Source organism: the organism of the source record quoted next, unplaced genomic scaffold (genome assembly GCF_019419815.1).
Source record: "Pyrus x bretschneideri cultivar Hongxiangsu unplaced genomic scaffold, Pyrus_bretschneideri_v1 Contig6, whole genome shotgun sequence".
Lineage (NCBI taxonomy): Eukaryota > Viridiplantae > Streptophyta > Magnoliopsida > Rosales > Rosaceae > Pyrus > Pyrus x bretschneideri.
The window spans coordinates 9,527,377-9,553,047 of NW_025999798.1; the positions used below are offsets into that span (position 1 = coordinate 9,527,377).

The window sequence follows — 25,671 nt, forward strand, 5'->3', positions numbered from 1 at the left end:
ATTATACCTGAGCACTTGCATATCATTATGAGGTTTCGACATGGCATATTATTGAGCATGTTTGGCATATATACTATACGTATATTTATTTTCTGGGAAGTATACAGGTTTTACGGTGAGGGGTTAGAATGTATTTGATTAAATGGTTTTCTAAAAGCTTTGTTTTTGCCCACTCACGCTTTTGTTTTGCGCCCCTCCAGGTTCTAGTGGTCTAGCAGGTTCGGTGGTTTCCCAGAGGGCTTTTCCGGCATTTCTGACAGACACTCACCATTGTAGGGTCACCTTCGGGTGTACTGTTGTCGCATCTTTCTCTTTTGGATTGTTGTAGACTGATTGCTCTGAACTTAGCGTCTCACTTACGCTAGCACTGGTTTTTATCACTTTGTATGCTAGTTTTTAATTATTCGTACTTTTTCTCACTATTTTATTAGCTTCCGCACGTACACATGGTTACGTCACCTCTGCGTGGCGGCCAGCACGCCCTGATCTCGGTCGGGGTGTGTCAGTTTGGTATCAGAGCTTAGGTTTGGCAGTACTGTGTTTTTGTGAGTATTCTAATGGTTTTGGTGTCTTCTGTCAGAATTATGCCGCCTCGTCGGGAACCACGTCGCTCTTCTGAGTCTAGCTTCCCCGATGTTGCTCAGTTGGGGGAAGTTATTGCTACAGCCCTTCAGTCAGTGATGCGCCCTCCCCAGAGGACTATTCTGGAGACTATGTATAATTTGAAATTGGATAAGTTCGAAGGTAATGAGGGTCATGAGGGTGCAGAGCGATGGTTAGAGCACATTGAGAAGACTTTCCGTGTGTTGCACAATCAGGGGAACCTTCCTGTTGAGAGGTGGGTCGAGACGACCTCATAGTTTCTGGGTACGGAGTCTGCAGCCTGGTGGGAACAGGAGCTTCGTCGTTTGACTCCAGCTGAGAGGACTGATTGGAATTTTTTCAAAGATTTGTTCAAGAGGAGATTTGTGCCCCCTGAGTACATTGATCGTAAGAAACAGGAGTTCATCGAGCTGAGACAGCGGAAGATGACGGCTAATGAGTACTATCGCAGGTTCACTGATCTGTCTCGCTACCATCCTGACGTTGCTGGTAATCCGGCAGAGATGCTTCGTCGTTTCCGCCTAGGTACTAAGAAGAAGTGGCGTTCGATGGCGACCACTACCCACTGTGAGACCTACCAGGATTTCTAAGAGATATTGTTGAGGATTGAGGATTCTGAGAACATGTCGAGCGAGCGTGAGGAAGAAGAAAAAGATGGTAATCAGAAGAAGGATGACAAGGGTAGAGGTCAAGCGTCGCTCGGGCCTCGTAAGACTCAGAACTTCAAGAGGGGTGGCGCTAGTTCGAGTTCTTCTAGCGGTGGTTTCAGTGCCACTGGTCAGGGACGAGGAGGTAGATTTTCTGGTGGCGCTCGAGGCCAGAGACAGGGTGATGGCGGTCGAGGCAGAGCTCCAGTTTGCCGCAGATGTAATAACCGGCATTTCGGCGAGTGCAGGCGTGGCAGCAGTGGTTGCTTCACGTGTGGCAGATGGGACATCGGGCTGCGAATTGTCCCCAGAGTCAGCAGCAGAAGCCGCAGCAGACTTTCATGCCACCACCTGCACCGATCCAGCAGATTCAGGGTCCGAGTAGTTATGGCCAGGCAGGTCGAGGTGGTGCCTACCACTACCAGGGTGATGTTGTTCCTTATGCCCCGGGACAATATCAGTATCCCCAGGACCCGTATTCCCAGGGTGGTTATCCTCCGTATCCTGGCAGCTATATGTCGTATCCTCCAGCTTTAGCAGGCGGTTCTCAGTGGTATCAGGGATGACAGTTCCAGCAGGGAGAGATTGCCACTAGTAGTGCAGGGTCTTCGAGACAGTCGGGTCAGCCCAGTCAGGGGCGTGGTACTCAGGGACGCGGTGTTCAGGCGAGCAGAGGTCGCGGCGGACGACAGCAGGGCCAGGGGCGTATTCACAATATTTCTCTGCAGGATACCCAAAACAACCCAGACTTGATTATGGGTACGTTAAATATTCTTGGTTATTTTGCTAGAGTCTTAATTGATTGCGGAGCTACACATTCGGTGATTTCTCATACATTTTCTCAAGTGACGCAACCTCGCCCCACACCTCTAGGGTTTGATTTAGAGTTCGTTATGCCTAGAGGAGAGAGATGTATTGTAGATCGTGTGTACCCAGGATGTCCAGTGATAGTTGAGGGTGTTGTTTTGCCAGCCGATCTTATCCCGTTAGATATTGTTGACTTTGATGTGATTCTGGGCACTGATTGGTTGCATTTCTATCGCGCCAATATTGATTATTACGAGAAATTAGTTACATTTCACCGTCCTGGACTACCTGTGGTTACTTTCGTGGGTGAGCAGAGTGGGGTGAAACATAGCGTTATTTCGGCATTGCGAGCGAAAAGGTTATTGTCTAAAGGTTGCCAGGGGTACCTAGCTCATGTGGTGTTGGATGAGGCCGTTCCTAGCAGAGTTGAGGATGTGAGGGTGGTCAGACACTTTCCCGATGTTTTCCCCGAGGATTTACCTGGTTTACCACCAGATCGAGATATGGAGTTTACTATTGAGTTGCTTCCAGGTACTAATCCTATTTCTTTGACTCCTTATCGTATGGCTCCTGCGGAGTTAAGGGAATTGAAAGTTCAGTTGCAGGAATTAGTGGATAAGGGGTTCATTCAGCCTAGTACTTCGTCTTGGGGCGCTCCAGTATTGTTTGTGAGAAAGAAAGACGGAACTTTGAGGCTGTGTATCGATTATAGGCAATTGAATCGGGTGACGATTAAAAACCGTTATCCCTTGCCTCGTATCGACGATTTGTTTGATCAACTTCGAGGTGCTTGTGTGTTCTCCAAGATTGACTTGAGGTCTGGGTATTATCAGCTGAAGATTAGTAGGGATGACGTCCCTAAGACGGCGTTCATGACTCGTTACGGTCATTACGAGTTTCTGGTTATGCCATTTGGGTTGACGAATGCACCAGCTGCTTTTATGGATTTAATGAACCGGGTGTTCCAGCCATACTTGGATAGATTTGTTATTGTCTTCATCGACGATATTCTGGTGTATTCTAAGTCGAAAGCGGAGCATGTTCGACATCTTACTTTGGTATTGAAGAGGTTGAGGGAACACCAATTGTATGCTAAGTTTAGCAAGTGCCAGCTTTGGTTAGACCAAGTTGCGTTTTTGGGGCACATCATTTCTGCTCAGGGTATTTTGGTGGACCCTCAGAAGGTTGCAGCTGTGGAGAGTTGGGAGCAACCGCGAACCGTCACTGAGGTGAGAAGTTTCCTTGGTTTGGCGGGGTATTATCGGCGATTTGTTAAGGATTTCTCTGTGATTGCTTTACCACTGATGAGATTAACGAGGAAAGACGTTAAATTTGAGTGGGATGACAAGTGCGAACAGAGTTTCCAGCAGTTGAAGCATTGTCTCACTCATGCACCTGTTTTGGCACTCCCGGACGATAGTGGTGATTTCGAGGTTTATAGCGATGCTTCCTTGAATGGTCTGGGATGTGTGTTGATGCAGCATGGTAGGGTGATTGCTTATGCTTCACGACAATTGAAACCCCATGAGTTGAATTACCCTACACATGATTTGGAGTTAGCCGCTATCATCTTTGCGTTGAAGTTGTGGAGACACTACCTTTATGGGGAGAAATGTAGGATCTTTACAGATCACAAGAGTCTTCAGTATCTTTTTACTCAGAAGGAACTTAATCTTCGTCAACGGAGGTGGATGGAATTGCTCAGCGATTACGACTGCACGATTGATTATCACCCTGGTCGTGTAAACGTAGTGGCTGATGCACTTAGCAGGAAGTCTCAGGGCAGTATCAATGTGTTGTACGCTAGTCGTATTCCTCTTTTGGAGGACTTACGTTCTACAGGAGTGAGGTTAAAAGCAGAAGATCGAGAAGTGGCGTTACTTGCTAATTTCCAAGTTAGGCCAATTTTAGTTGATCAGGTGCTTGAAGCTCAGGCAGCTGATAGAGAGACTCAAGAACTAATTCAAGCTCGAGATCGAGGAAGGAGGAGAGACCTCAGAGTTCATGATTCGGATGGCATGTTGATGCAAGAGGGTAGGATGTTCGTGCCTAATAATTCGGAGTTAAAGAAAGAAATTCTCGATGAAGCACATATTTCGGCTTACGCCATGCATCCAGGAGCTACTAAAATGTATCATACCATTCGACCATTTTATTATTGGCCGGGTATGAAGAGGGAAATAGCTGAGTATGTGAGCAGGTGTGCTGTTTGTCAGCAGGTTAAAGCGGAGAGGAAGAAGCCGTTTGGGTTGTTGCAGCCACTTCCCGTTCCAGAGTGGAAATGGGAAAATATCACTATGGATTTTGTGTACAAGCTTCCGCGTACACATAATGGTTTTGACGGCATTTGGGTGATCGTTGATTGGCTCACTAAATCGGCACATTTTATTCCTGTGAGAGAGAAGTATTCTTTGGGCCGCTTAGCAGAGTTGTTTATCTCGAAGATTGTGAAGTATCATGGTGTCCCTGTGAGTATTGTCTCGGATCGTAATCCACGATTTACATCCAAGTTTTGGGTAGCTTTTCAGGAAGCTTTGGGCACAAGACTACTATATAGTACGGCGTATTATCCACAGACGGACAGACAGTCAGAGAGAACTATTCAGACTTTGGAGGATATGTTGCGAGCTTCGGTGTTACAGTTTGGTGATGTTTGGCACCAGCGGTTGGATTTGATGGAATTTGCCTACAACAACAGCTTTCATTCGAGTATCGGCATGGCGCCATTTGAGGCATTGTATGGTAGATCTTGTCGCACGCCGTTGTGTTGGTCAGAGGTTGGAGAAAAAGTTTTAGTGGGTCCAGAGATTATTGAGGAAACTACTCAGAATGTTTAGGTAATTAAGTCTAACCTGAAAGCAGCCCAGGACAGGCAGAAGAATTTAGCAGATCGGCATGCTACGGACAGAGTGTACGAGGTTGGCGATTGGGTATTTCTGAAGCTTTCACCGTGGAGAGGTGTCGTACGGTTTGGAAAGAAGGGTAAGTTGAGTCCTAGATACATCGGACCATACGTGGTCACGGAGCGAGTTGGTGAGGTAGCTTACAGGTTGGAGTTGCCTCCGGAGTTGGCTAGAGTGCATAACGTTTTTCACGTGTCTATGCTCCGACATTATGTTGTTGATCCGTCTCATGTGATACCTCCTCAACCGTTAGAGATTAATCCAGATTTGACTTATGGCGAGCAACCAGTGACAATACTAGATTGGAAGGAAAAAGTTCTGAGGAACAAGACGGTGAACTTAGTGAAAGTTTTGTGGAGGAATCATTCAGTCAAGGAAGCTACATGGGAAACAGAAGATCGGATGAGGGATTTGTACCCTCGGTTGTTCTTTGACCACTAGGGGTCATTATTTGGTTGTTTTGAATTTCGGGACGAAATTCTAATAAGGTGGGTAGGTTGTAACATCCCGTCCCGAAAATATCGAAAACGTACGTGTGAAAAGAAATTTTTACCCCTAGTTCGTTTCTTTCACGTTATTGGTGTTTTGTGTGGTGTTGGCACGTGTTGGGCCACACACACACACACTCTCACTCTCACTGTCTCTCTGTCCCTTTCCCTGTCTCTCTCCCGTGAACCCCATTCCTTCCTCTTCCTTCAAACACGTACGGACACACACACAAACATACTAAACACCCACAGATCGAGGGAACCAAGACCACGGTCGAGCTCGTGAGGTTGAGGGGATTGCAGCTGTACCATTTTCAGGTAAGATCATCACTGTTTTCACGTTGATTTCACGAAGGCAGTTTTGAGGTACTATTCATGCAAACGTATTTTCTTACGTTTTGGGGAAAATGAAGCTCGTAGGTAGCTTGGTGGTGTCCCAAGGAGTCTCGGAGTGCTTCGTTTGAAGAAATGGGACGTCGGGATCGCCGTGTTCAAAGTTGGCCGGATTTGGAGTTTGGTGACAGGTAAGATCTCGTAGTTTTTGGCTCTTAAAAGTTGTATGGTTGTGTTCTCCTAGTTTTAGGCGTCATTTTGGTGCAAAAATCACGAAAAATGGTTGAAAAACGAGAGAGAAATCGAAGTTAGAAGTTTTTCCAGTTTTCCGGCGCCGGAGGTTCGCCGGAGAAGAAGACGGAATATTCCGTCAAGTCTGACGGAATATTCCTAACGCCGTTAACGGAATCTGTCAAAACTGACGGAATATTCCTTACGGCGTCAGTTGACGCCGTCAGCGTGCCAGGCACGTGCCTACGCGTGTGGCTGTGCCTTGGCCGGCGCGTGCGGCGGTGGAAAATTTTTCTAAAAATTTGGGTGTGATCCTGAGGTTGTGTAGAGCACGTTGGTATATTCATTTGTCCAATTTGAGCAATGTATGAGAAGTTATTACGAGAAGTTGGTTATGTGCTTTAAAACTTACGTTTTTATAGTTGTTTCGCATATAGGTGATACGTATCCCAAGGACGAGCGTGGTCACTCGAGGCAGGGGGGCTACGACCCTTCCACTTACCAGTGAGTGGGCTTTTGGTTTTCCGTATATACCTATATACTATATTTTTCCCAGAAATTGATTTAAATGCTTATTAGTTATGTCATGCATTACATTATCGTTATTTATGCATCGTTGGTTACGTTAGTAGTTGCATATATATATATATATATATATATACATATGCATATTGGGTGTTGTGGACGCACAGGTAAGTGCTAGGTAAGTGTTATTCATGTTTACATTCAGTAGCGATTCGAGATACTTAGAGAGCTCATAACCTGCACCCCGGTGTTAGTTCTCCCGCCCAGAGTAGGGCACAGTCCTTCACGTGATGTTCACCTCCCGCACCACACGCTCAGCTTGGATCCAAGTTAGGTGCACAGTCCTGTCGTACAGACCACTTTAGGTGGTTCCGACTCGTGGGCAGGTTCAGTTATTGAGTTTGATATTTGAGCTCTAGATGCAGCCGTACAGGTCACGTTAGGTGACTCCGGCTGCCAGATTACATGTTATTGATATGATTATACCTGAGCACTTGCATATCATTATGAGGTTTCGACATGGCATATTATTGAGCATGTTTGGCATATATACTATACGTATATTTATTTTCTGGGAAGTATACAGGTTTTACGGTGAGGGGTTAGAATGTATTTGATTAAATGGTTTTCTAAAAGCTTTGTTTTTGCCCACTCACGCTTTTGTTTTGCGCCCCTCCAGGTTCTAGTGGTCTAGCAGGTTCGGTGGTTTCCCAGAGGGCTTTTCCGGCATTTCTGACAGACACTCACCATTGTAGGGTCACCTTCGGGTGTACTGTTGTCGCATCTTTCTCTTTTGGACTGCTGTAGACTGATTGCTCTGAACTTAGCGTCTCACTTATGCTAGCACTGGTTTTTATCACTTTGTATGCTAGTTTTTAATTATTCGTATTTTTTCTCATTATTTTATTAGCTTCCGCACGTACACATGGTTACGTCACCTCTGCGTGGCGGCCAACACGCCCTGATCTCGGTCGGGGTGTGTCAATGTAACCATCGCCTAAGCGTAAATGATACAATCATGAGCATTGATATATGCTTTAACATTTTTCAAACTTATATTAATGATTATGAATTTTATTCATTTTGAACTCCCTTAAAAATATTATTCATGAGGGTTTGCATAGTTTTAAAAATTCAAACGAGGATGTACCTATCCTGAAAACGTAGAGGATGTGATTACGAGCATTTTTATATTTTTTTCACATTTTTTGCACTTGTAAATTAATTATTATAATTTTTAATATGTTTGGTATTTTTAAATTACATGATATTTTATTTTTAATGTGTTTTATAATTTTTTATTCTCACTCTTTGCCTATAGTATACTATAAAAACAAATAAATAAATAAATAAAACTAAATTTTTTTAAATTTATATAGAATAATAATTAATAAACAATACACACATATCCACTATATCTATTGTATTTTATAGTAGTTTAAAAAATTAAAATCATCAAAATAACCTTTTTTTTATCGTGTTAAAACAGGTTACCTGCGTGTCACTCTCGTGTAAACCTGTTAAGGACCCATTATTAACGGGTTCTTATCGTGTGACTTGATAATGACCCGATTAGTTATCGTGTTGACCCGAAACTCATTATTTTTTTATCGTTTACGTGTCGTGTTAACGGGTCGTGTAAGAAATTGCTATGTCTAATAATAAGTGTATTATGTACAAATTTACTTGCTTTGTTTGCTGAAACTGCTTATGTTAAATTAATCATTTTGCAATATGTTGTAGCTTAATTGATTAATAGTGTTTTTGTTTCTTTTTAATTCAAAGTTCCAAGTTTGAAAAAAACGCTTCTCTCTCGTAATGACGCACGTATGGAACGAAAAGCCTTCAGAAATTAATCCCTTCAAATCCATTCAATTCAACCTTACGAATGAAAGAATTGAATCCATTGGTTTTAAAAAAAAAATAATAATCAAAGTCAGAAATGTTGAATCATAGACCAACCAAAATTAGTGTTAAAAAATTTAAAAATATGTCAGCAACCTAAAATTCTATATAAACCTCGAATTACCCCAAACCGTGGCAAATAGTATCCTTAACGTTTTTATACACAAATAATTGGTCAAATTTTTTTCGTGATCCTTGTGGTGATATCCTACTTTTAAATAGATTCATGTGGTGAAAAAGTTATAAATTGTAATTATGTGGTGAAATTCGTTATCAATCATTGTCCAAATTGAATTTTTTCCTCATTCTTCTGTCATTTGTAAGGACAAAAATTGTTATTTTTGTTTTTATTGATTCCATCAACCAAACATAAAGTGCCATATGGACATAATTTTTTATTTTATTTTTAACACTTTTAGAGCTACAATAAAAGAATAAATAAATAATAAAATTACAAGGTTCATATTACTATACTTTCTCATTTCAAGATAGCCAAAAGTTCAAATTCAAGATTTAAAAAATCACAAAGTACCGCACCGCGTTTAGGTTAGAATATAAGTTATTATGCAAACATTAAATTTAGTTTCATTTTAAGAAGAACAGTGGTGGACGGGATGGCTAGTGTTATGTGGGAGAGAGGGGGGAAGGTGGTGGGTGGTCGTTGTTGATGTGGCTAACAAGGGTAGGGATTGGGGAGAGATTTTTTTTTTTTTTTTTTTTGTTGATTATAAAAAAAGTGGAATTACCAAAAAGAAAAGGAAAAAGAATGGAATGACTTTTTTACCCCTGCATGTGGATGAGATTTTAACAGAAATTTTAATTTGGACTACAATTGATAACAAACTTCACAACAGAATTAAAATTAACACTTTTTTTTTTTTTTTTATAGAGGTCAATTTAAAAATAATGACTCACCATACGGACAAAGAAAAAAATTTAGCCCAAATAATTGGACTCTTCACGCGAACAAAACGCGATCTTGTTCCTTTCTCCTTTTTCCTACAGTTGTCGTCTAGACGCGCGGTTTCCAGACCAAGCCTCCCCAAAACCCACCATTTTTGTTGACTCACATTTCACAACCCAAAAGCTTTGATCTTTTTTTCTTCCCCAAATTTCTCAGAAATGGGGATTTCATGGAGCAGCAGCAGAAGGAGAAACAACTATTACCAAAACCCACCACCGCCTCAGCCGCCACCGCCGCCACGTCAACTCCATTACATCTCAAGTTCTCATCCTTATTACTCATCAGAACATGCCTCTCTTTCTCCACCGCCACCGCCACCGCCACCTCCACCTCCACCTCCACCTCCACCTCCTCCTCCACCGCCACCTGGTCCTCTGGTTTCTGCCTCTTCTTCTTCTTCCTCTTTTTCTTTTACTTCAAATAATAACCACCCATATGCCAATTCCGCCACGCCTTACACTCCACAAGGACCGCAGCCCAGAGCTCCTTACCCCACCCACCCTCTTCCTTTCCCGCCTCCGCCGCCGCAAACCCATTACAGCTACGGCCAATACAACTCCTGCAACCATGGGAATTCCATGATGGGGCGCTTCAGTTACAATTACAATTACAATTACCAGCGGCCTTATAATTATGGTGCCAGTCAGAGTAATGGGTGGCCCGCAGTTCGGCCTCCGCCTCCGCCTCCGCCGCCTTACGTTGAGCATCAGAACGCCAAGAAGGTTAAGAACGATGTCAACGTGCGTAAGGACACGTTGAGGCTTGAGATTGATGAGCTGAACCCTGATCAGCATTTAGTGTCTTTCGTTTTTGACGCCATGTATGATGGGAGGTGAGCAAATTGGGATTCTTTTCTTTGTATTTGTTTTGCTTCTTGAATTGTTCTATGTCTATGTCTATGTCTATGTTTGAAGCTTGTAGCTTGTGATAGATTCTTTTCTTTGTATTCATGCTGAGTGTTGTGGACAAGAAATGGGATGGGGTTTCGATCTCAAAGTTATCGGCATTTAGGACCTGAGAATATTAAACCTTTAATAGTATAAGCTTAAGTTTAAGAATTTGAGTTAGCCGAGATGGAATTTCCGTAGCAATTAATAGGCAGAGAGTGTGCGTGTTAATGAGATATAAGGGAAGAGAAATATGATGCTGCTTTCGAATTCATTGTCGATATCCATGAAAATGGAATGATAGTGTTGCTCCTATGGTACTGAACCAGATGAAATTAGGGGAGGTGGGATAAAGTTCCCATATGTGATCAATTAGAAGGGTAAAGAGATAATACTCTGTGAGTTATACATAACAATTTGAATTCAAACTGCCATTATATTGATTATCTAAGCATATGAAAGTTTAATAAGATGCGGGACTTATGAAACGACTGTTACTTGATGCTTATATTTGAGTCTTTAGCTGATGTAATTGTTGATGGAATTCTTAAAACAAATGGAGCTCATGAATTTCGCCTTTTAATATGTTTCCTCGCTTGGGGGATGACAGTGGTAGATATGAACATAAACAAGAAATTAGCTACGGCCGTCAATGTTCGCTGGCAAATCAATGATTCAAATAATTTCACATTTGTGTGTGAAGTATAATTATTTGGTAGAAATTTGAGCTCTGCACCCTGAAGCTCTAGGTTTTTTTTTTCTATCTTGAGAAGGTATGGGTCCTCCTCCCATAGGAAGGTTCCCTATCATATACAAAGGCTTAATTTTTTTGCTTTTGTTTGTTGAACACTGCTCTCAAGAGGAAGTAGAAATAGGAAGGAATATATCTAGGTGGGTTCTTGTCTAGAAAATAGAGTTGCAAGGGTCTATATCTAAAGAACCCTATAATTTACTGCAATCGCTTGTTTGGGCCTAGCTTATCTTTCAGTTTTTCCAGATTACTGCTTTTCATGATAAACTCTGGATTAGGAGGTCATACTACCTTTGATATACTTCACTAATCCTACAGAAAAGAGGGTCATACTGGCATCTAACCGAACCTTCTCACATTTGATTATCTTTACCAAAGTAAGATGCAGCTATGTTGAAACTGTTTCGTAGAGCTTTCGTCAAGTATTTCATAGGTTTTGAGAAATCATCATGTAAAGTAACAGTTTTATCTTTGTAATTGAGTCTATATGCTCTTGCGCTTCATGTAAGGCAATTCTTTTTTAAGCAACTCTTTATTATTTGGTCCACCCTGTTTCTAGTACCAGTGGTGCTATAGTCCATGTCTTGTTTATCCACATTTCTTTCAGTCTAGAGGTTTAAAAATATCAAATTATAATTGAGCAGTGTGAGAAAAAAAACATAACAATAAAAATAAAAAACGTTAAAATGCAATTTGAAGCAGTAAATTGAGTCTTTTGATCCTCATATAAAAAAGAGTTATGAACTTATGATAAAATATCTGACTTGTTCATTGAAGTATTATATTTAATTTGCTTTTCAAAAGTGCTTGGATACAACTTTCTTGAGTTAGTGCTACTTGTGTTATGCAGAAAACCATGCTGGTAGGCGCTTTAGTTTGTCTGCACTTTTGTCTATATATTTGATGTGAGATTAGCATTCTTAAGTGCAAGAGTTACTGTCCAGAAGTAGCACTATGTAAAACATTTTGTGTTATGATTGCTGCATATTCCTGCTGAGCATTTGCGTGGAGCCAGCTATATATGTAGTGCATGTATATGGCACTCACCCTATGCGTTTTCCGTATATAGAAAAAAATAAGTGGGTTCTGCTTACATCACATGCCTATTTGGCCACGGTCATGATTTTCTAACAGTAAAGACCATGGCTAGTTCTCCATGGTTTATTGGTAACAGTTTCCATTTTCTTAACAGTATTGTTAGGTGGTCTTCATTTCTTAAGGGCTATATCACGTTCCTTTTTTCTGATCAAGTCTTCTTATTGACAGCGTCACGGTTTTCTACTTTGCCAAGGAAGAGCCAGAGTGTAGGTTTGTTCCACTATTTCCTGAAGCATTTATACCGGTGAGAGTTCCCTTTCAGAAGGGTCTTGGCCAAAAATTTCGTCAGCCCTCAGGAACAGGCATTGATTTAGGCTTCTTTGAGTTGGATGATCTTTCAAAACCATCACCTGGAGAAGATGTATTTCCCCTTGTGATATCTGCTGAAACATGTTTGTCACCTGATTCAACAGATGAGCATGTTGGTGAGCCTGCCCCAGATGCTTCCCCTCGTATGCAGATTACTCAAGCTGTACTGGAAAAGAACAATGGTGACCATTTCCAAGTGAAAGTAATTAGGCAGATACTGTGGATTGATGAAGTTCGGTATGAGCTACGTGAGATATATGGAATAGGAACCTCGACAGTGGAAAGCTTTGATGACACTGAACCAGGGAAGGAATGTGTGATATGCATGACTGAGCCTAAGGACACTGCTGTGTTACCTTGTCGACATATGGTGAGAATGTGTCTAAGATACATAATTATATTGAGAGGGTTCTAATTATCATAGAGTATGCTGGAGAATCTGCACTTATACCATATGCTAGAAAATCTATAAAGAATGATGGTCTGGAAGATTCAAGCCCATTGTGCTCGAGGATGTCTCTTGTGGTCGTGAATAGACTCATCCAAGCAGATGGGCTTGACTCATCCAATAATGCATCTGCGATAGTCCCACACTAGATTTCTGTTAAATTTCTTGTTATCCTGCTTCTTTGGTTAAATTTTTAAGACTACAGTTGTTTATTCTCATTTCATTTGTATTTTCCAGTGTATGTGCACTGACTGTGCAAAAGAATTGCGGATACAATCCAATAAATGCCCTATCTGCCGTCAACCCATTGAGGAACTTATAGAGATCAAGATAAATAAAAGTGAGCAATGAAGATGCTTGTTTCTCCATACTACGTGGATTGTGGTATGACTATCGAATTCTTTTTATCTGTGTGTTTTCACTTGTATAAAGGCATTTTTGTTTGTTTTGTTTTGTATATTGTAATTGCTACGTTGCTTTCTAATATTCATGTGACTATCTTTACATAGATGATTCAAATTTGATCCTCAAAGACTGAAATTTCTTAACTACTATACATACACATGGTGTGTGCAAACCGCAAGCTCTCTTCAATGGTTCCCTCTACAGGCAACTTGTTTAGAATTTAAGAAAAAAAAAACAAATAAGTAAAAACTGTGGGTTTGATTTCCTTGATTGTTTTCTGAAGCTTGTATACATTTAAGGAGCCTTCATCTTTTCATTTTCCATATTCAAGGCGATGTTTGAATAACTTTTTGAATTTTATGAGGTTTACAGTATTTCCTTACAAGTTATCAATTTCCATGCTTTTTTTCTCCACACTCCTCACCATTTTCTTTTTTTGGGGGAGAAGAAGAAAGCGGGAGAGGCATGTGTTTGTTAACTTTCCGCTTCTTTAGTCAATTCTCTATGATATCTTTACATGCGATGCATATATCTTTATGTGTACATATGGATTCAAGGAAGAGAATGAAGAACATTCTAGGTTGGGACATCTAGAAGGACAAACATTCTGTGTGTCTCAAGGAAGTACTTTTTTCACTCTGGGATACATCTGAAAAAGTTTGGGAGGGAATGTTTTCCGTTGAAGTTAGAGTGTAAAGGAACAACTTAAGAATCTATAAAGCTTAGGTGGGACAATTTGCATCTTATTGAACATCCTTTCTGTATTTGGTCTGAGTCCTTTATTTCGTATGTGTCATAATCCTACTTTATTAACCTCCCTTAACTACATTACAAATTGCTGGTAATATCCCGCTTAGATTATCCAAGCAGTGTTTATGAAATCACCAGCTGTTTTGTTGTTACCATACAAAACTTCATGCGTTACCTCGTCACCTTGTATTCTTACATTTAAGGGTACCTCTGTATAATTCATTGCTATTTGCCTACACCAAATGTGAGCCATAGAACTCCTATATTGATCACCCATTTTCCTCTGTATATCCTGCATCCTTCATAATGTTGTCTGTTGCAGTCTGTTAAGCACTGTATATATGTATATTCACTTCTGCAACTTGTTGATATCGTTCCGAAACACTTGTGCAAAGAATTGGTTTCCTTTTTCTCTTCTGGTTTGAAAAAGAACAACAAAGAAATTTTGTGACAAATTTCATTAATTACTATTGTCATTGCGTACGGACTTCTGATCGAAATTGTTAGAATCTTACTTATTACGTTCACATAATCTGCAGAAGCACATTGTATTTTTATGGTAATTTTCCAAGTTACAGACGAATCATTGTGTCAAAAGTCAACTTCTTAGCATCCACCCCTCCATTATTTTCCCACACACAAAAATCAAGGGTTGAAACGAGTAAAAAGCGTTTGCAGAGAGCAAGTGGGTTGGCAAGCATTTTTTTGGTTTGCAGGCAAAAATCTAATAAATGACGACCTTAAATCTCTCTCTCTCTGTGCAGAGGGCCATGTGGTGCTTCATGTGACAAATTCTGCATAAATGGCAATGGCATTGCTTGGCCGCCCAAGTCATTCCTTTTTAAAACCCTCACGCTGAAATGATGTTATGTTACATTTATAAGAGAGGCTACTGAGCTACCCGCTTGACATCATTCAAATTTCAACAAAGTTGAAAGGCCCCATTGTATTTTAGACCTTTCTGCTTTCAAGTGTTGCCGTGTTGATCACCGTCTCTTTGTGTATGGAGGCTAAATGGAAATTGAAAACCCCACAATAGTTTTCACCCTTTTTTCTATATGTTTTCCCTGAGATTCTTAGCTATTTCCAGTTGTATATTCTTTTGGGTCTGTCTATCTATCTCATCATAAGAGGGTATACAACCGATTGTAAGGCAGAATTCACATGAGAGAGATAAACATAAGCAGATATACAACTGATGATGTAAATACACAATTGGTTACGAAGCAGATTCCGCGTAATGAGAGGTAGTTATATGCACACATACAACTAGAGATAGAGATATACAACTAGTTACAAAACAGATTTCACATGATTAGATTAATATACACAAATGAATATACAACCGGTCACAATCTCCATTGTTTATGAGGGATTCTAGCGTAGCTAAGTCTCATGATATGAGAGACAGAGAAACAGGGATTACAACCAATGACAAGGCAGATCTTGGCCTGTTTATGAGTGTCACTTTTGTCAATGGTTTAGTTCAAACCTTTACCTAATCCACAAGTCACCTCAAAAACACAATCAATGCTTCAAAAGCAATCCTCTTCGTTTGAATTAGAACCGGAAACTAAGCCATTTGGTTTAGGTACCTTTTCTCACCGTTCAAACATCCTTTTACTAGTAAAGTTACCCCTCCAAAGGGGTAAAAAGCAAAAGCTTAAGGGGGAAAAAAGCCACTAGGGTTTTGTTTTATTGTCACCTCTCTCACCTCATCGTCAGGCTTCTAAGGACATCAATGATTGGTAACCTCATGAAACAAGTGTCCAAAACTCATGAAAAAACCTACCCGGAAGCAAGCAAAGCATGGTTCATCTGCATCAATGGAGGAGGAGGAGGAGAGGACTTTGCTTGTGGCCCTCTGCAGTAGCTTTCTTCTGCCTAATTGCTGTTAACTTGATCTACAGCTACCTATTTTTCTTTAAAAAACTTCTGTGACAGCCAATACTCACAATTTCTTCACCACGGATCACTGCTTTTGTGGAAAATACCAAAATCTTAGGTAGTTTATATTGTAAAAAGCTTCTTTCACTTTTTCCTTTTCCCCCATATTTTCCCACATTTCATAAATAATGGAGCTTCCATTGAACCAAACCCTTAGCCCAATTGGTGCATCAACTAGCAAACAATTTTGGGGAGAATGAATGATACATGTAGAAAAGGATACTTACACTCTTTTCATTTCCATCATTTTTTTTTTGGAAATCGTTATTAGCACTCCAAAAATCTCATTTGGCACTCCAAATTTTCTATAATTAGAAGAAAAAAATACACTTAAGAGGAGTGTAGAATGAGATTTTTGGAATGCTAATAACAGTTTTTTTTTTTTTTTTTTTTTTCGTCGAATTATTTCCACCATTTGGGAATATGATATTTTTGCATGGGGGATTAGCAATTGGATTGTGGAATTTAAGCTAGTCTCTTTCACATACTTTTATGTTCTTTTTATCAATTAATGGCATTTAAAAACAGTATCTAAAATTTTGGATTAATAGAGCAATTTCAGAATTTTCTTCGTTAGTCCAGTTTACCAATTGATTCAATTTTCTAAACAATTTTTATTTACATTTGTTTATGTATTTGAAAATAAAATATTGTTTCAAATTCATAATGATTTTGAACTGTTATTGTGGAGAATGATTTTTACACACGCGTATAATTTACTCGACTGTCTTTGCAACTAAGAAAAGGATAGACAAGTTAGATTTGTCACAACTATGTGGTGTGAACCAAGTTCTATAATCCCTAAGATAGATGTAGTAGATTAAATAAATATGTAAGCTCTAAATTTCTTGGTACATGAATAATTACATCTTAAAGGTCGATGACTAAGTATTTATGTAGTGGCAATTTTAAATTTGAAGGTGATTCACTAAGACACGCATGGCGTTACGTGATTGTCAGTTTTGAATTTTGTAATCCAACCCATGAAGGCATCATGCGTTTGACATTGGGAGACGTGACAATAAGTGCCAATTAATAGTCTTGTTTTAGAACCACATTGAGTATAACCAACATGGTTATAATTAAGCCACGATCTAGTCTACAAATTTAGTCTCTTTAGCATTACCCTTATTATCTTGTTGTTGATTATGCAGGATCATTCCTTATTCAACTTGTTCGGGCTAGATTGTCCCTCGCACAACTCCCTCTGTCTTGCCTGTCGGGCAAAGTTCGTTGCTTGATTGACTGCAGCATAAGTGTAGAATTAGTTTGAATGGTGCCTTTATGGGGCATTTATTAGGCTCCAAAGCTCACAATCAAAACTAATATAGATCTGAGCATGCCATTGTTATCTTTGTTCAACATATTATCTTTTTGGTTATTAGATTCGTTAGTTGCTTGCGCTGCAAGTCATTTAGACTTCTTGATTCGTTGGGATTGTTTACAGATGGGTTAAGTCTATATCAAGTTCTTTTTCTTGCCTTGTAAACAAGGATTTTTATTTGAATATCGTATGTCCATTCATAAGGGAGTTCATGTTTAATTAGGTGCTTTCCTCAGCGATCAACTTTTATTAACAATATAGAAATAAGAGTAGTTAGTTTGATAGGATTAAATATACAAAAAACCCCACAATAAGCAATGGAAAAGAACATAAAGACCAAATAAGATGCATAAAAGTTAGATCTACTGTATATAAATGCAAATGTAGGAGATTAGAGCAAGGTTACAACCTTGGCGGGCAAGGTTTGTCTCCTCACAGACCATTCTCCTTGTGTTTTACAAAACATATATTTTTGGAAAGTAGAATATAACCAAGGTTTACAAAAGGGATTCAATACTACAAAAAGAAAATCGTAGCAGAGCTTCTAAAAATTGACAAAAAAGAGCTTTTCTACAGTGGTCCTAATGCTTGAAAAGAAAGAGGTAGACAAAATAAATGTCACATCCCAGTCTCGACTTCGCCATAACACGATATTGTCCACTTTGGACCCCGGCCACGCCCTCACGGTTTTGTTTATGGGAACTCAGACGAGAGCTTCCCAGTGCGTCACCCATCCTGAGATTGCTCTCGCGCGAACTCGTTTAACTTTGAATTTCCAATGAACTCCAAACCTAATGAGCTCCCAAAAGGCCTCGTGCTAAATGGAGGTGGATATGTACATATAAGGCACATCACCCCCTCTCCGATGGTCAATGTGGGATGTTACAATCCACCCCCTTAGGGGCTCAACATCCTCGTCGACACACTCGCACCACACGGCAGAGCGCTGATACCATTCTGTCACATCCCAGTCTTGGCTCCGCCGTAACACGATATTGTCCACTTTGGGCCCCGGCCACGCCCTCACGGTTTTGTTTCTGGGAACTCAGACGAGAACTTCCCAATGGGTCACCCATCCTGAGATTGCTCTCGTGCGAACTCGCTTAACTTTGGAGTTCCAAGGAACTCTGAAGCCAGTGAGCTCTCAAAAGGCCTTGTGCTAAATGGAGGTGGGCATGTACATAGAAGGCACATTACCCTCTATCTGTTGGTCAATGTAGGATGTACAATCCACCCCTTCAGGGGCTCAACGTCCTCGTCGGCACACTTGCACCACACGGTAGAGTGGCTCTGATACCATTCTGTCACATCCTAGTCTCAGCTTTGTCGTGGCACGATATTGTCTGCTTTGGGCCTCGGCCACGCCCTCACGATTTTGTTTCTAGAAACTCAAACGACAACTTCCCAGTAGGTCGCCCATTATGAGATTGCTCTCGTGCGAACTCGCTTAACTTTGGAGTTCCGATGAACTCCGAAGCCAATAAACTCCCAAAAGGCCTCATGCTAAATGAAGGTGGGCATGTACATGTAAGGCACATCACTGCCTCTTCATTGGTCAATGTGAGATGTTACAATAAAGCTATTTCGTTTTTTGCTGTTAAGTTCAGAGTTGAGTGCGTTGAGAGTCTTTTCTTCTACATTCCTTGTTGCTTTTATAGACTTTCTTGCCCAAGTGTCCAAGCCTTCCATTTTTAGTGATAGCTTATGAAGCAAGGTGAGTCATCATCTGGTTTTGTTATTTACCTACCCATGCCACAGAAAAGTACTTTTTACCGAGGGTAAGTTGCCCTCGACCCCTTGTCACTTTTATCATAGGCTTGCTGTCTATTAGCTGCCAAAAATGATATTTAAATCTGTTTGGGCATGTGCTTCAACTAACTATAGCCAAGAAGCATTTGCAGGCCTGGGCTTTTAATGAATTCATCCCAATGTTAATTATTCACCCAAAGACAACCATGATGGGGTAATTGTTCATTACGTCTAGCTATATTTGAATGGTGTGAGCTTTGCCAAGCCGTTTTGACTTAATATCATTGCTAAGAAAAACGGCATGTTGTGATGTACTATATGTAGCGAGCATATGACCTCGACATATGTATCTTCTCTGCTAAGCGAAAATTTCAAGACCACGCCTCTTGAAATGTGTCAACTCGAGCTTCTTATGTACACGCGTTAAATCCTCAATAGGTGGTAATCTTTTTACCATAATTATCTTCTTATGTACACCTTTAAGAGGTAGTAAGATTTTGTTTATCAATTTAAATATATTTCTTTTTAAGGTCGGTTTTCTTTTTTAGTCTCTAGTGATGTATTTTGATGTTACATTGTATATGAGTATTTTCACTGTACAAGTTGACCAAATTAAATGAAATGTGTTGGGTTTAGAGTTTACAATGTAATGTGTTTGCAGTACACTTGATGTGTACTTAATTGTGTAGAATCCAATCATAAACTTTATAATACGTGTAAGTCGAATTAGTATGTAATCTTTTTTGAGTTAGGATATGATTATGTATATATTGTAACATCCGATTAAACTTAATATGGAATAGAGGAAATCGTGCTCTACCTCTGTAGTCGTAGTGAGGGGATTAAGTGCGCTTCCATGATTTTTCAGGTAATACGACCAGTCTCCAGAACAAGATTTCTCTAGCTGGGAAAGGGTTGGGGAGCTCTTATTCTATTTTTTCATCAAGAGCATGGATCAATCTTCTAAAAGTCTCTGCCTAAGCATTAAGTGGCTAGCCACCACTACAATTAATCCTCAGGCATTTAAAAAAATAAGAAAGGGTACCTAGACACCTAGGCGTTAGGCCACAGTTCGCTGTCTGACTAGCTCCTAGCGCCTTTTAGAATCTTGACATGGATTGACTCTAATTCAAAACTTGTTTACCCTAACTATAAGTGCAAGACGTATTTCAATATTAAATTTACGGTTAACTTTATTTCCTATTAATTTTTACATAGAAGTATTGAAGTCAGTCTCTATTTTTTATATAACATTGCAGTTTGAACTTATCATCATCAATTTCATCTCACCCATGTATGTCTCTAAGATTAGTCTAATGGCCTTCCTCTGGCTAAATTACATAATTTAAACTCAATATTTGAGTTTTTCTTAAAGCCAAAAGCAAATTATATAGGGTAAAGTACAAAAAACTACCTCAACTATTGGTGTTACAACACTTTCATACCTCATCTTTTAAAATTGACAATGTCATACCTCATCTTACGAATTTGTGCCAATGTCAGACGTCTGTCAGTTTTTCTGTTACTTTTTTTGTTAAATGTTGACGTGGCCATAAACGGGACCCATTTTTATTAAAAAAATTAATTATATATTAAAAAATTAAATTAAAAAAAAAACAATAAACCAAAAAAAACCCATCAACCCGTGTCCCCCCTCCCCAAAAATCCATATCCCCTTCTCTGAGTTCTCCCTTACCCAACCCTCTCTCTCACTCTCTTTCTCTCTTCTCTCTCCCTACAACCTGTATCCCTAAAATCCCAAAACCCAGAAACCATTCCCACCCGAGTCATCACCGCCAGCGAGCTCTCAATCCTCTGAGCCGACAATCGCCGACTAACCCCAGACCCTTCCCCGCCACAGCCGTTGGCTTCGGAGCTCTCATTCTGGCACCACAGGTGCTTCTGGTTCCCCCACTTCAAATACCACGACAAGTTGAAATTGTGTAGAGGCTTCGCCCTCTCATAACCCATCGCCATGGACTTCACCTCCACTCTCTCCTCCTCATCCGACCCGCCTATATACACCATTTATCAGAAACTCAAACCAAAGAGAGCCACTCTCATATCACAACTCTCTCTTTGTTTCTCACGCCTCCTCTGATTTTCTAGGAAAATCTCGGTATTTTCTGGGAAAAACGGAGAGATTTTCTATTAGGATTGTTGTTGTTGTTATTTTTTTGTTTTTCTCTCGCAAATCGCCGGAGGGGCAGACTTCAAGGGCGAGGAAGAGAAGGGAATGTTGTTGTGGAGGTTGTGGCTAGAATTAGGGTTTGGGGGCGATTAGGGATCATGGCTGTCATCGCTGGAGTCAACGACAGAGGTAGGGTTGTCGTCGGTGGATCGGAGAGGAAAGTTGGGGGGGACGGGTGGGAATGATTTCTGGGTTTTGGGATTTTAGGGATGTAGGTTGCAGGAAGAGAGAAGAAAGAGTGGCGAGAGAGAGATGATAGAGAGAAGAGAGAGAGAGGGTTGGGTGGGAGAGAACTCAGATAAGGGGATTTGGGTTTTTGGGGAGGGGGGACACGGGTTGATGGGTTTTTTTTGCTTTTTTGTTTTGTTTTTTTTTTAATTTTTCATACTTAATTAATTTTTTTAAAATATTTATTTAATTTTTTTAATAAAAATGGGTCTCGTTTCTAGCCACGTCAGCATTTAACAGAAAAACTGACGGAGATCTGACATTGACACAAATTCGTAAGATGAGGTATGCCATTTTCAATTTTAAAAGATGAGGTATGAAAGTGTCGTGACACCAATAATTGAGATATTTTTTTGTACTTTACCCAATTATATATTTGATAAAATGCCTCTCAAATTTTTTGTGTGAATTTTGTTTTCTTTTAAGACCTCTTGCATCACCACAAATCCCTGCCATTGGTTGATTTATGTCAAAAGAAGTTGACGTTGCGAGGAATTTACTCACTCAATGGCATTGGATTCACTCAAACCCTCAAAATCCAGTCGATTTTAAAGAGGTGGTCAGGTAAAAATGTTTCTGCCAAGTTCAAGTTCTCGCTTTTCCCGTCCACAAAGCAAAAGCATATACACGAAACGAAAGAGAAGGTCTTATTTAATGGCGTTATTTATTGTACCGCCCATTTTTGGGAGAGGAAAATCTGACACAGTTTTCATCCGCATCCGCTGATAATAATTATCAAGGATTAAATCCAAATCTTACCCTTTTCAATTCACCATCACTATTTAACACTCAACCTCCTCCCTCAGTTCTCCATCACTCTTTTAGCTTCCGAGCCAAGCCAAATTGCAGAGCAGAGAAATAATAAAATAGCAATAATATCAGTAAATAATAAAGCCCCAAAAATAAAGAGTGAGAAAACGCCTTGGAGGAGGGACCATTCTCTCTCTCTCTCTCTCTCTGTTTTAGCTCACTCCTCTTTCTCTCTCTCTCTCTCTCTCTAACCCTGAAATACAGGAAGCAGAGATACCCATTAGAGTTTAATGTCTACCCACCTCTTCTTCTGAGCTCCTCTCTCTCCCTTCCTCTCTCTCTCTGTCTCTCTCGCTCTCTCTCTACAAAGACTGAAACTTTGTCGGTTCTAAACTTTCTCTGCTTAGAGAAACGCAGACCCATTTGTTCTCTTTGTGTTCTTTGCTAGGAAAAAGTCCCCAAAAGAAACGGGAAACAACCCATTTTCCGTAGCTCCTGTAATTTCACCTCCCTCTCTCTCTCTCTCTCTCTCTGTTTTCTGTAGCTTCTGTTTGTTAGATCTATTAGTTGTAACCTTGTGTTAATTTGTTGCATTTGAGCTGTGATTATGAGTAAAGAAGAGTTCTTGAAGATCCAGGTACACTCTTTCACTCTCTTGTTATTAATTCTTTGCTTCATTTGAACTCAAATGTCTCTATTTTTTTTACTTTTATTTTTTTATTCACCTTTGTGAATATTTCTTTTTACTCTGCTGTATTCTTTGGGTTATCTGTACATGCAGAAATGTGTTCTCAAAGTGAACATCCACTGTGATGGATGTAAACACAAAGTAAAGAAAATTCTGCAGAAAATCGATGGTATGCTCCATTTCAACCCATATTTTAAATTCGGTCACAAAAATGTTTCTTTGTGATGAATCACATTTCCCCTTTTGGTTTTGTGTGATACGAATATCAAAGTTTGCATCTTTTTCTGAAATTTTGTTGGTTAATTTTGGGTTTTAATTTTTGAACAGGGGTTTTCACCACCGACATAGATTCAGAGCAGGGGAAGGTGACGGTCTCCGGAAATGTGGACCCTGCTATTCTGATTAAGAAGCTTGCAAAATCCGGCAAATATGCAGTGCTTTGGGGCGCTCCGAAGGCAAACAACAACCAGAGCAACCTCCCTAATCAGTTCAAGAACATGCAAATTGAAAATGGCAAGGGTGGAAACAATGGCGGTAAAGGCGGGCAGAATGGTGGTGGCGGCGGTGCTAACAACCAGCCAAAGAGCGGCCAACAAGGCGGCCAGAAACCGCAGCAGCAGAACCAGCAGCTTCAGCAGCAGAACCAGCAGCTTCAGCAGCAGCAGAACCAGCAGCTTCAGCAGCAGCAGAACCAGCAGCTTCAGCAGCAGCAATTGCAGCAACTCAAGCAGCAGCAACTGCAGCAACTCCAGCAGCAACTCCAGCTGCAGCAACTCCAGCAAATGAAGGGGTTCCAAGATGTGAAGCTGCCACAATTGAAGGGCATGCAAATGCCCCTTAGTTTCAAGGACCCGAACCCGAACCCGAACCAGAAGGCGGTGAAGTTCAACATACCGGAGGAAGAGGATTTGAGTGACGATGAGTACGATGACCTTGATGACGATGATGACTATGACTATGACGACGATGAGTTTGAATATGACATGGATGAGCCCCATCATCCTCACACAAAGGGGAAGCCTGTGGTGATGGGCAATGGCGGCCAGGGGATGCCTCCGAACATGGGGATGATGAATGAGATGATGAAGGGGAACCATCCTCAGATGATGAATGCCGCCGCCCAAAAGGGTGGTGGCGGGAATGGTGGTGCCCAGAATGGAGGTGGTGCTGTGGTTAATGGGAAGAAGGGAGGAGGAGGTGGTGGTGGGCCTGTGCCTGTTGGTGGTGGGAACAATGAGGGTAAAAATGGAAGTGCAGGAAAGAAGGGCGGTGCCGGTGGTGGAGACCAACACCACAATCAAGGAGGCGGGGGTGGAAAGAATGGAGGCAAAAGTGGGGGCTCTCCATTGGATGGCAAAAATGGTGGTGGGGGAAATGCCAAGAATGGAAACAGTGGTCAAGGGGGTCCTAATGGGAGCATGAACAATGGCAATGGGGGTAAAAAAGGTGGTGGTGGCGGCGGAGGAGGAATGAGTGAAGTTCAAGCTATGAACAATGCTTTTCAGAACATGGGTGGGCGTCCTCAGGGCATGCCTGGAGTTAGTGTGGGTCAGATGGGCAACATGAACATGGGAATGGGGCCAATGGGCAGCATGCCTATGAGCCAAATGGGCAACATTCCAGCTGTTCAAGGCCTTCCGGCGGGTGCCATGAATGGCGGTGGTGGAGGAGGCGCCGGCGGAGGGTACTTCCAAGGAGCTGGGCCTGAGGCCATGCCCGGTAACCCCTACCAACAACAACAATACTTGCAGGCTGTGATGAACCAGCAAAGGGCAATGGGCAATGAGAGGTTCCAACCAATGATGTATGCTAGGCCACCACCTGCTGTCAACTACATGCCCCCCGGCCCACCGGCGCCATATCCATACCCATACGCTCCTCCTCCAGCTGGTGAACCATACACTCACTTCTTCAGTGATGAGAACACCTCAAGTTGCAATGTGATGTGAAAAATAAAAAACGAACAATTGACTGAAAATTGGTCCTGCAGCTGCTGATTTGGGTTAATTTGCTGAGTTTGTCGTGGTTCTGGTGATTGCAGTTAATGGTTCTAAGATCTGATGCCATATTATACATGGAAATGCTTTTTAATTTCTCCTTTTTTTTTCCATCTTTGATCATCTTACCTTTTAATCCAAGTTAATTAGGGTTTAATTAAGAATAGGGAGTATTTATAGATAATATATTTAAAGTAATTAGGGGAGGAGATGGGGATGTAAGTGGAGGGAGAGGAGATAATGCTCTGCTCTGCTCTGCTGTCTCTGTTTTTTATGAGGATGTTTATATATGTTTATAAGTTGCAGAAGCAAAAATAAGATGAAAAGAGAAGGGGAGGCCACATCTCTCTCTCTGCCCATTTTCTCTCATAATTTCAATTCCAAATCCTCTCTTATTTTTATTTGATCAGAATTGTTCATGGGCTCTGCTCATCATCTTTGTACAAATTTTTCTTCAATGTGATTGACATCATGGATGTTTTGGGTGGTAGGTCCACCTAAATGAGTAGGGCTAGTGGAAATCTGCAATCTTCAACACTGTTTCTAGTAGCCACTGTTTACAAAGATAAAAGAATCATTGATTTGATTCTCTCTAATGCGATGAGATCAAATTTCAAAGTTCAGACCTTCAGAGTGTTTCTATTAAAATTGAAATTAAAATATGAATAGAAAAGAAAATTTTGTATAAATTAACAATACATAGATAGTTGACCCCGAAAAAAAAGATAGTTTTTAATGCATAT

The 25,671-nt window shown here is 40.7% G+C and overlaps 2 protein-coding genes across 2 annotated transcripts; both read left to right on the top strand.

The window, feature by feature from the left end:
* The first annotated feature begins 9,505 nt into the window (after window positions 1-9,505).
* LOC103934164 (probable E3 ubiquitin-protein ligase LUL4) lies at window positions 9,506-13,407 on the top strand. The gene is given in 4 exon segments (XM_048571952.1): window positions 9,506-10,238; window positions 12,311-12,821; window positions 13,137-13,157; window positions 13,159-13,407. Coding segments are annotated over 4 exon segments (1,269 nt in total). The 5' UTR covers window positions 9,506-9,564; the 3' UTR covers window positions 13,222-13,407.
* Window positions 13,408-22,439: 9,032 nt separating this feature from the next.
* LOC103934163 (heavy metal-associated isoprenylated plant protein 33) lies at window positions 22,440-25,300 on the top strand. Its single transcript, XM_048572296.1, has 3 exons — window positions 22,440-22,880; window positions 23,025-23,100; window positions 23,259-25,300. Exons 1-3 carry the CDS (start codon window positions 22,851-22,853, stop codon window positions 24,878-24,880), a joined length of 1,728 nt encoding a protein of 575 aa, XP_048428253.1. The 5' UTR covers window positions 22,440-22,850; the 3' UTR covers window positions 24,881-25,300.
* Window positions 25,301-25,671: the final 371 nt, after the last annotated feature.